At 39.0% G+C, this 12,103-nt stretch overlaps 1 protein-coding gene across 1 annotated transcript; it reads left to right on the top strand.

Annotated features, from left to right (window-relative positions):
• Positions 1-2,811: 2,811 nt before the first annotated feature.
• ube2d2 (ubiquitin-conjugating enzyme E2D 2 (UBC4/5 homolog, yeast)) lies at positions 2,812-11,812 on the top strand. The gene is made up of 7 exons (XM_026357788.2): positions 2,812-3,070; positions 4,795-4,858; positions 7,826-7,857; positions 8,750-8,827; positions 9,012-9,117; positions 9,547-9,640; positions 10,519-11,812. Exons 1-7 carry the CDS (start codon positions 3,047-3,049, stop codon positions 10,562-10,564), a joined length of 444 nt encoding a protein of 147 aa, XP_026213573.1. The 5' UTR covers positions 2,812-3,046; the 3' UTR covers positions 10,565-11,812.
• The last annotated feature ends 291 nt before the right edge of the window (positions 11,813-12,103 follow it).

Below are 12,103 nucleotides of genomic sequence, written 5' to 3'. Positions count from 1 at the left end.
AAGCAGCACCGTGCGGCTGGCAACACCCCGGAATGGCGAAAGAAGGAACTCCCACGCAGATTCACGCACACGCAGGAACTTACACACACACACACACACACACACACGCACATACACACTCAGACTCATACTGCCATCCTGTGGAGGTATTGATTACAGGGCTACCCCCCCCCCCCAACAGCATTTCAGTGGAGTGGGAATTTGTGCTTGGGTGTGTGCACGTGTGAGTGTACAGTAGGCAGTTTGACAGAAAATCACGTGGTGTCTTTATGGCTGTTAAATAGGATCCAATTAGGAGTAAAGCAAAGACTAAATGTAACATATTGTTGTGTACAGTGGACAATCCTGACCAGTGAGACCCACTGTACATACAGGCAACCTATTGGTATGAACATATCATATGAATGGACTCATATAACTAAGCAGGCTGAGAGGTATTACTGCTTAAAACTGTGGGGGCAAAAAAAAGAGGAAGTGCTTTTACCTGAGTGTCTCTTTACAGAGGACAGTCAAGACTGACACACCTTAGTATCCAGTAAGTGTGAAGCACAAACGACAACAACAGCTGCCTTTGGAGTGTATCCAGCAATAAAGCTGCACATTGTCAGGTTCAACTGCTGCTGATAAGCCTCAGCTAAACTTACAGTTAGGTGAGCTCTACTGTGAACACTTGAAGATATCTACACTATACTATGCACAGTTGTTATACATACACATAAAATAAGAAGTTACAATTTGTCCCTAAAGACCCCTGGGTTTGCCTACAGCTCATCAATATGACTTATTTTCTTCCTAAATCCAATTACCTTTAAGAGACTTGGCGAGAGCAGGAGATGGTTTGTACATATAAATAGATGAAAAAAATAAACGTAAACTTGGTTTTAGATGACAGCTGGAAGGACGTCCAGTTGCTATATGACTGAACTTCCAGATAACTTCAGCTAGATAAATCTTAATCACAAGAGTGCTGATACAACATACCTCACAACTTTGTTTTTATGTTTGTTTGTTTGTTTGTTTTATTGGATTTTGGGTCAAAGTGCAAATATGAAAAGGATGAGAATGTTCTTACGATCTAAAATCTTTAGCTGATTGCTGTACAGATAAAGGGAGGTGTGTACATTCCTTAAAGTGCACAAACGAGTGACAAACATCACACTGTATTTAAAAATAAAACTTTGTGAATTGATCACTTTGTGAAGAGCAGTATTACTCTCTAGGTTCTCAAATTGTGTGAATAAATATCTATTGATATTCATAAAGGATGGTTTGCTTACATAGTTCACTTGAAGGTTCACTTGAATAACCAATTTACTGTAGGTTTATGTATTTCATTTGTCATAGTTCATTTTCATAGGATATTTTCTATATTAAGATTTTTCTTTTTATACATTCGTGACGAAATGCAGGAATGTACTGCTCTTACCTTCTGTATTTAGCATTCTTCACAGTTTTAATATGAACAGAACTGTATTTCTAACAGTTTATTGTCAGTTTATTCTGACAGGTATGCACCAATTAAATAAATTGGTGCATACCAATTTATAAATACAGTGTTTTAAACAACTGTATTTACCTAAGACAGCAAGATATTCTAATTATCCTCTAAAAACGTATATCAACATCCAGGAACCTGCATTACACCAAGAATGAATCACACAAATCTATTTTAATATATTCCAAATGTACAAAAAGATGCAGTTTAAATCGTACAAAGTTATTGTAGGTCTAGTTTACAGCCTGTTTACTGTAAGCTTTGTGCTTGTGCCCGCGATCATAGCCGTAGTAATCGTATCACTGTAGTTGGTGTGTATCTCAACCCTAACCTTTTAATTAAATCGATAAATACAGACAGTGGAACCCAACCATTCCGATGTGGTGAAATATTCAAATCACGTATTTACTGTGGTAGTAAAACATCTCCGCACAGGTACCCAGGAGGGTTCCCTCATGCAAAGTGCGTGCTGGTTAGCCATTTTGGCTCCTCACGGGCCATATGAATAAAGCCGCGGAATCGCATGGACGGAGCCGCAATGGCGGCAGTTGCAGAACTACGTCGCTGGCGTGCACTGGGTGCCCGTTACGTACGCATGTCGGCGGAGGGCTGTCTAGCTATAGCGCAGTGAGAGATGTGATCCAACAATAAGGCATCCGGCTTTGGCGATGAGCCTTCACGATAAAAAGGAGATGTTATATATGTTAAAAAAAGGTTTTAATAAATTGAAACAGCTAGACAAGTATTTAAACAACGGAAAATTAATAATTAATTTGCATTATTGTTTAGTTCACAGTTAAAGTATTTTTTAAAGCAAGTGCCAACGTTTTACTGCTTCAACTTCTCAGATAAGGATTTTTCTGTTTTGCTCATTTTTATGATGCAAAGTGAATATGTTAGAGGTTTGGCCTTTTGATAAAACAGCAGCAATCGAATCTCGATCACGAATGCAATGTTACAACTATTCACATTTTATTATTTTATTTACAAACTACTTAACTGAGTTAATAGTGAACAGTGCTAATATTAAAACCAATCAACACAATACCTAAAAACAGACATGTTTAATAAAGGCGACAACACTGAGCAGCAGACACTGAGGAACTGTGCAATATAACTAATTTTGAACGCCTGTATTTGTTAGACTAAAACGGATACAGGAAAGGGAAAGTACACCAAAAAGACGTACTTTTATTGGTAATTTGTGCAGTTTTGTAAACTTGTGTGAGTCGATGAACAGCGTTGTTCAAATTAACCGCGTCGGAGCTTTTATTGTGAAGCGTCCGGAAGTATGTTCGTTGTTGCTGCTGGCAGAACGCAGGCCGCAGTGATTTGGTAGCCGCTGCAGTGGGAGGAAGGACCGCGGTTCTACCCCTTCTACCTTTCAGTTTCGCCTCGAAATTCTTTCGGTGATCCCTTTAGTAGCGATCCGTAAATTGAGTGTACAGTAACGGTGTTCTATGATAACTACGTTTTAGTATTACCAACGGACAGTGATTTCAATCGCCATTTTATTCGCACGTTTTCCCTGACAGAAGCGCTAGCACAACAATGGCTCTGAAAAGAATTCACAAGGTAAGGAAGTGAACGACGAGGCCCAGGATCTCGCAGTTTCGTTAGGGATTTAGTTCCAAGGTTGCCCATTTTGATGCTTGTCTGGTTGGTTTGTTAAACTGAGAATAACTTAAATTAATGACTTAATAACTCTGGCTTGGTTTCAAGTACCAGCTAACAGTCTCTGAAGAGCGAGTGACGACGGTGAGAGCAGCAATGCGCCGCTTTTCTGTGTCTATGAGCTGCTACAAACGGGCCAACTCAACCGTTGACTTACAAGTAACCGTTAGGTTAGCTGCTCTTGACCATGTCACATACAGTCGATATATCCTTCACTGGGTTTAGTTAAATGTTTAAGCTTTGTCTGACAGGTAGTAGTTAATGATAGCGGTTTCTGGCTAACATCATCTGTCCCGGTGGCTGGCTAACTCCAACAAGCTAACAAGGGGTTTCGGCTCGAGCTAGCCGACCACATCACGGTATATCTTCACAGTAGCGATAGTTCCTATTTCCAGGTCTTTTATGATATATGCTTCTCATTAGCAGTCCCCGTATAAGTTAGTCCAGGTAGCTAAGGTTATTTACTACTGTGACTGAAGATTACTTGGCTAACTCGCTACTCGATTTGACAGATAACGCTAAGTTAACCCGCTAGCATTAACGTTAGCTGCATGTAAGAGGACATTTGCTCTTATCCTTTTAAATGTTGAGCTATTTTTTTTTGTAGTTAATCAATTGCTTTTTGAAATATGGGTGAATTTACTTATTTCGTATAAGCTCTGGGGTAATGATGGAAATAACCTAAGCTATCGTTACTGTAACGTATTGGTTCATTTATTTCATTATTTTGGTTTCATAACACAGAGCATTAATTTATTTTAAGCACTCACGGTAGAACAGACGTTTCATTGTTTGTATTTGACATTATTGTTGTGTGAACTCGACAAACGAGCAGTAAATGGGGAACGCTGATCCTGTTAGCAGTGTGCCGCTGTGGTGACAACAGGCCCCATGCGTTGTTCGCCTTTGATGTCATGTTGCTGACAGCAGGCGAACAGCAGGTCGCTATTAGAAGTTACCGTTTGTGCGATTCTGGCCCAGCTTAAGATGCTCTGTCTTACTGTTCGTAACTTCTCTAGTAACGTGAGAATATGTCATAATGTGGCTGCCCGGCCATCATAATGTTTCTCTTTGCTTGACATCCTGTGCTGTTGACGAACCTAAGCAGCTAGCATTGCGCTAGGCTAACAGTTGCACCACAACGTTACATCGGGCTACACACAACTAGCTACCACACAGTTTACCGGGTTGTTTTGGTTACAGTAAAACCTGTGCTGGGGCGTCGTGGTCCTCAAATACTATTTGTTGTACCCGAAGAAATCATACTATGTGAAAACAGTCACTCCACAATAATCAAAGTTCGTGCTACAACAGTGTTTCACAGTAGTAGTAGTAGTAGTAGGAAGTTCTTTTAGAGTTGTTATTGTAGTGATAGTTTGTAGCAGTGACACCTGCCTTAGGAACTGTTCACAGACAGTACTTTTACTTAGCAATACAGAGTTTCCATACTGGACATGTTCAAGTTGACTTTGAAGAGTCGTCAGATTGTTTTACAGAAATGTATTTTGTTTAGTCTTTAATTATCGTCATTTCGTTTTTTTTTTTTTTATTTGATTACCATTGTTGTTTTTGGAAATATTTGAAATACAGCGGGACCTAATGAACTGTAAATGTGTTTATCTCAGGAGTTGAATGACTTGGCACGGGATCCACCAGCCCAGTGTTCTGCAGGACCAGTAGGAGATGACAGTAAGTTAACATCAAAACTCACAATACTGTCCTGGTAACTATGTGTACTGGGGTTCAGATCTGAATGGTAACACACAAAAAGTCCATAAATAAATATTTACTGGTCAAAGTAATCTTGGATTACGCAAAATGAATGTCCTTATTTATTTTCAGTACAGACTTCTAGATTTAGCTTTTCATTTATAAGATAATTTTGAACGGCCTGAACCCAAAATAACTTTATTAAAATCAATACATACCGGTAATGTTTTCCATGTGATTTAAAACATGACAGTGATGCATATTATTGCCAGATTACCTAATTCCTGCAGTCATTAACTGTTACATTACAGAAATATAATTTTATATAAATCACATTTATAGCATCAATACATAACTGAAATACAGTCCAGACACAGGTGAGCTGCAAGGTCTGTTGGTGTAGATTGACATATTCTTTTGGAAAGTACTATCAGTAAAATCAAAACAAAAATTACAAAATTTGGTTACACCACATGGTTCATAGACAGAAAAATGTAGAATTATAGCAGTGTAGCTGATACTTTCAGCAACCCGCATAGTCCCAGGGATCAAAAGCTCAAGCTTTAACATCCCAGCCACCTGTGTCTCTCAAAACCTTTATCTTTGTGTTAAGTGTTTTAGAATTTAGTTTGGCCTTACCTTGTGCAGTTTGCATACTCAGTGTCTTTTTTTTGCACAATCCATTGTTAATTGGTGAATACCTCTGCCTGAGAAATACCTGTTATTAATGTTTTAAAGTAACCTGGTTATCGAGCAGTTATTAGATAACTAATTATATAACTAATAATGAGCAGTTATTTCCTAAATTAACCAGCTAAAGTTTTATAGCTTGTTATGCCAAAAATTATTGAATGTGAGCTAGTCAGGCTTTGTACATGCAGGGCGATTATCTATAATATATATATATATATATATATATAGATAGATATATATATATATATATATATATATATATATATATATATATATATATATATATATATATAATGATAGATAATCTGGATAATTTGGGATGGACACACAAGATGAAGAAATCACGTATTTGTGTCATTGTCATGATTAAGATTACTTAGTGAAACTGAAAACAAGCTCTATATGCATACAGATTTGAAAAAAGACTTTAGAGTAAAGAAAATACACAGAAACTGTTCCAGCTTACATATTTCTATAATTGTACCTTTGGTCATTTTATTTCATATGCTTTGTGTGATGTGATTTTTTTATTATTATTATTTTTTTCTTTAAATATTTGTAGATAACCCAAATAAGATCGTATGTATTGTATTGACTACAAAGGTGTTACCACTCACCCAATGTAGATGCAATGACTCTATGAATCTAAACTATAACCACCTTTGATTTTGATGACGTCAAGCTTTGGTATTGTGTTAGATCTGATGTAATTGCTTCCTCTATCTGTGGTGACACTGACAGAGTTGATACATTTTGGAGATTTTGAAACGGGGTTATGTGAAAACCAATCAGCTGAATCATACACAGTATTGCAGAGTGGCGTTGCAGTTGTTTAAAGGTACATCTTATTCCTCATTGCTAATTTAACTCAAGACATAACTATTAAGGAGAGATAATAATTGTTTTTGCAAATATGATTATAATTCATATAATTCAAATTCAGTTTCTAATTGGCTGTGTGGAATTGATAAGTTGATCTCACTGGAAGAAGGGACTGAAATGACCTTTTATAAAACATGTAGTGTGTCCTAACAATGATGGGTGTCCCTACAGCTAATTAGGTCTATTCGTCATATAACAGCTAATGGCGGGTAGCAGGTACCTCACCTCTCTGGCTAGATCGTCATTGCACTTCACAAGTGGTCCTAATGGTGCCAATAATCATACATTATTAGCTTTGATCTGCAAAGGTTTACATTGACCTAATATCTAATATGTTGAGGATCAGAACTGCTGCAGCTGCTAGTAAATGGGTGAACTGATGGTTATCAGGATAACCGCAACACCTGATTTCCACAAGGGACTAACACCTCCACTGTTATCTCATTTTGAAGTTTGTGATCTGCGCAGTCAGGAGCACACGCTGTATATGTTCATTTAGCTCAAGTTGGAAGTTAACAGAGGAAACATTTAATATTTAACGTCTTAAAAACCTTTTTTACACATCTTTGTAAGCTCCATATTATAACCGGTAAATGCCTAATGGCCGACTTCACCAATTTACAGTTTTCTTCGCACCTTTACGGTTTGGGAAGTACGTGTATATTTATGTTTTGTAACTTCCCTCTGCCTTCTCCGTATTATAATGTCTAAGTGCTTCTAACTGAAAAACAAGTTTATCATCATCAGGAATTCAGATGATGGCACTTCTGTCATTTGACATACATGCATTCACCGAACTAGAATCATTAGAAGCAAGTTAAGTGGCCCTTTAACCACATGCTTTTAACATGGTAGCTGTTTTTTCTTTATGCCATTAAAAATGTCTCAAGAACAATCAACCTTTTGACATTTGACAATAAAATAGCACCATGGTGAAAATCAGTAGCTGCAGTGTTGCTCTGCACGTTACTTCCTGCCATCTACCATCAAACAAACCACTCCGCTATAAACTATATCACAATGCTTGACGTAACATATAATCACTGTTGTCAGACCTCAACAGGATGCTTGAATTTGGACAGGTTTTGAAGTGATAACAAATCTTTGCTGGTTGAGTATTTTTCACACCTCAGTTTAGGACAGTGCTTAGTGCTTTTGATATTATTAAAAAATATATAATGACATGTAAATGTGAGTTCATCCCTTAACGTATACAATTTCTCCTGGGTTAAACTTACATAAGAGGCTGTTACTCAGCTGTACAAATAAACATACACATTTCATGTAGCTTTTTTTCTCTCCAACACATATTAGGCACACTTTGTATTCTTAATGTTTCATAACCAATTTCTCTGTTTTTTTTTGTTTCAGTGTTTCACTGGCAAGCCACAATAATGGGACCTGTAAGTATTCACTCAGTCACAGCTTCAGCAGTCTTACTGCTTTCATTTTCACTGGGCATTAACATGTGCGTGTAAACATTCTGTTACGTTTACTCTGAAGAGCTGGGACGCGCCAAGTCGACGGTCGGCCATGGGCAACTTTCGGGCTAGTTTTGTTGGCCTAGTTTGTGCTGTGTGTCCCGCACCATTGGCACTAGTTGGACCTCTGACTGCGGTTTTCAGCTGATTGAGCATGTGAAATCGCTGGCTGATGCTTAGCAAATCTCAGCACAAGAAGAGAAAATAGACCCCAGTGCTATTTACATCTCCTTATCAACATATTCTCGATTAGAAGTAGCTCTAAAGTGTTCGTGCTGACCGATAGTGGTGTGAAAAGTAAGCAAGTCTTCTCCTGTTTTCCCTTTTTGAATGACAAATACAGACTTATGCCACCTGCTGGTATAGACTTAGTTCCTCGTGCCATTTTCTGATCCATACAAAGACAATGTGAGACAACACAGTAAATTTACATTTAGTCATTTGGCTGATGCTTTTATCCAAAGTGACTTACAAGTAAGGTACAAGACAAAATATCTAAGTCAAGGAAAAAAACAAGTGCTATAGGAAGAAATTTTTTAATTTCTTGTGATGCAAGTGCAAGATAGGACAGTAGTTGGGTCTAAGTTGTCGCCAGTTCTTTGATGTCTGCATGATGTGCCACAGCCCTAACCCCTAAAATCCTCACTTTCAGTGTTCTCTAAAAATGCTCATCAGATATGGTGTTTAGGGCTTAGATAAACAGACCTTACTACTGCTTACTTGATCATTTAAGTGAAGGAAAGTCAACTTTTAGTCAGCCAACAATATTTCTTATTAATCAGATAAATGGGTTTCTTCTGTCTCTCTTCTTTAGAATGACAGTCCTTACCAGAGCGGGGTTTTCTTCTTGACCATACACTTCCCCACAGACTACCCCTTCAAACCGCCAAAGGTGAGCTAGACACAGATGAGCAGAGACGCACAAAGAAGGATAAACTAACTAGTAACAGCAAGGAACACATAGTGTTTGTTGTCTGCAAAAAGTGCCACAACTTTACATCATTCCATTTCCTGTTCTTCTCATCTCGCCCTCGTCCTCACCCCCTCCCCCTACATTTATCTTTGTCTGTCTTCAGGTTGCATTTACCACAAGAATCTACCACCCAAATATCAACAGCAACGGCAGCATTTGTCTTGACATCCTGCGATCACAGTGGTCTCCGGCTCTCACCATCTCCAAAGGTAGGCTGTGTCTGGGTGGCCTTCAGGCCCGATGAGCACAACAGCACCTGTATTTACAGATAAATGTGGATGCAACTACCTTTATAAACAGCACGCAACAGATAGAGGAGAGGAGAAACATGTTTCTTTTGAAATGAAAACGCTTTTTGACATATTACATGTCAACATGTCTCATACAGAGGTCCTTGTATGGAGCTGGAGGACTATCTCCATAACTGTCAGCCTCTGCTCTTGTTATCTCAAACGCTGTTCCTCATGGGTGTTTTTTTAAGATACCAATTACACCTGTTGTGTTGAGTATTATCAACCTTAGTGAATACTCTTTCTAATTTACATCTGAGGGCCAGCTAATGAAAAAGTTGGGCAATTCTGTTTTTTCTGCATGAATGCTGATGAGTTGACCCTCAACCTGTGTCTTGTCCATTCCAGTCCTCCTGTCCATCTGCTCTCTGCTGTGCGACCCAAACCCGGATGACCCATTAGTACCCGAGATCGCCCGCATCTACAAGACTGACAGGGAAAAGTAAGCTTCATGTTTTCAGCATTGTTTATATGCATTATGAGTTGTTTCCATGCCTTAATTGTTGTCGTGAGACATTCTACAGACCCAACCAATCATTATATTTTGTATACGTTCTTTAAAGGAAAAAAAAAATCTTTGAAAATACACCTGATGTGCAAAGTAATAAGCTCTTATAGCAACAATTTGTCATGTTCATCCACCATATTTAATAATGTGTCCATCATACCTTTATGATTGGGTTTCCTTCCCCTGCTTACTGTTCTGAAGGGACACAGCCAGCCACTGGAGACATCAAACAATATCACAAACGCACATTTCCGCATGTCTTTCAGCAAGAAAGTTCACATTACGTTCCACTTGGCATCAGTGATTCATCTGGTTTAATGAGACCAAAACCACACACTTGTTTCATCTGTGTTATTTTTCACAATTTAAAAACTGGAAATATTAAAACCGTTGGCATGTAACATGATATAATGCCCATCAGGATTAGTCAGCAGTGTGGCATTCCAAAGTTTATGAAAAGGAAATGTCTGATCTCAGCTGTCAGCAGGTGTTTTCCTAGTAGTGGAAATGTTTCTTATTTTCATTTTGTGATATCTGAGCTAAAACGGCATGGTTCGTCTTGTCCCTGCTTGTCCAGCAGCAGCAATTCCTGGCACCTGCTGCAGATGCAAAAGGAAATAAAAACTAACCTGCTAAGTTTCAGTGCAAAATGATGTGTGCCCCTCTGCCGCTGCTTTCAGGTCCCAGCAGAACCTACGATGCGTAGCTTTCGTGCTATGTTTTTTTTGTAAAATATCTTACAAAGCCAAACAGCTAACCTCTCTCTCTCTCTCTCTCTCTCCCTCTCTCTCTCTCTCTCTCCTTGTTTACAGGTACAACAAAATAGCTCGGGAATGGACACAAAAGTATGCAATGTAGTGTTGGGGTAGAATCATGGCCAACCATCTCTATGACTTAAGGTTAGGGGAGTAAAGAGAAAACAAACAAAAAAACCATACAAACAAATGAAAAGTTTAAAACAAGATCTTGTTGGTTTCCATTGGAGTGCTTTCTTTGAGCCACGCCTCCCCTTCACCAGAGTACCTGTAAAACTCCCTCTGCCCCCTCGTTCCCTCTCTCTTTCTCTGTTTGACTCTCTCTCCCTTACCCCTCATGCCTCTCAGCTCACCTACCCACCCTCCCGTGTACAAATTGTCAACTTGCAATGGTAAATCCCATCCCCCGCTACTTTCAAAAAAATTCTCCCACCTCCACCCTTCCTTGTGACCTCTGACCCCAGGTCCTGACTTCTGTATTCCCTTACATTTTGTCACCATGCAGGTTGACTTGTCTCAGCCCCTCCTGAACTCCCCCTTTTTGCTACACACATGCATCCTCAACCACCCTCCCCAGACTTTAATCACTAGAAGCATTCCTTTGACCATCTGTACAAGTTTGAGGGGACTTTTTTTTTTTTTTTCTCTTTCCTTCAGTTTATTTAGGGGGGGAGGGGGAAAATAGGATGGAGGGATTTTTACACTCTGCACCCTTTCTTGTTTGTTGTCCTTAGATTTTCCATCTTTACAGGTAACAATTCAAGAAATCAGTTTTCACACGCGAATCGAAGGGCACTCTGTATTTTATACAATGAATACTTAAAGAAATCATTGCAGGCTATGTAGAATGGGGGTGGGGGGGGGGTCAATGCACCTGGCCTATTTTGGTCTTCTGTTGGATTCTGTGAAAGGACTTGAATTTATCCCCATGCACCTCCTGCTACTCACTCCCCCCTCCCCCCTCTCAAATCACCTTATCCAAGTTGACCCCTTTGTACACAAACACACATGCACAGACAACTGTAACCCCATGTCACCCCCACCACTACCACCACATTTTCTTTATTCACAAAGTGGAGGTTCTGGACCAGGTATTTAAGCAATTTATTTTTCTTAGTTTAACCTGTGTTTTTATTCCCCACCCCATAACTCTGTAGGTTGCTTTTTTTTTTCTTTTTGTTTTCTTTTTTGCTATTGTTAAATTAGAGGCTAACATCTTAAATGGCTACGGAACTGGCTTGGGCTCTGGGTGCGAGGAGAACCCACTCTTCTTGCACAAAACCTCTGTATATTGAATTACCTGAGAGGCTCGTTGAGCTTTGTGTGTTGATTAAACTGTGTAATAAAAACCCCATGACTCCTGCGTTGACTCATTCTCAGGTCCTTTTGAAGAGGACATACTGAAGCTGGAAAGAGAAATCTGAAGACAAGTCACATTCATGATCCAGTTCTACTAGATTTGACTAGTTGAATGCTGTGGTATCACTGTTACTCGATTGGAGAATATCTTATTAATACATGACATTTGATTGGTGCTTCACATTGTTCAGATATTGGTTGTTCATACCTTGGGGACTTGCATTACTTCTTTAAGTACACTGTGCTACAAATAAACGTCTGTGTGTAAGTTGAATATAATCAG

This window comes from Anabas testudineus, chromosome 10 (genome assembly GCF_900324465.2).
Source record: "Anabas testudineus chromosome 10, fAnaTes1.2, whole genome shotgun sequence".
Lineage (NCBI taxonomy): Eukaryota > Metazoa > Chordata > Actinopteri > Anabantiformes > Anabantidae > Anabas > Anabas testudineus.
This window is presented reverse-complemented; position numbering and strand designations above follow the sequence as displayed.

Bases quoted from the DNA above. Each gene is read 5' to 3' on its own strand.
- ube2d2 (XM_026357788.2), top strand. From the start codon at position 3,047: ATGGCTCTGAAAAGAATTCACAAG. The intron at 4,859-7,825 runs GTAAGTTAACAT...TTTTTGTTTCAG, and splicing joins AGGACCAGTAGGAGATGACA to TGTTTCACTGGCAAGCCACA. The intron at 7,858-8,749 runs GTAAGTATTCAC...TCTCTTCTTTAG, and splicing joins AAGCCACAATAATGGGACCT to AATGACAGTCCTTACCAGAG.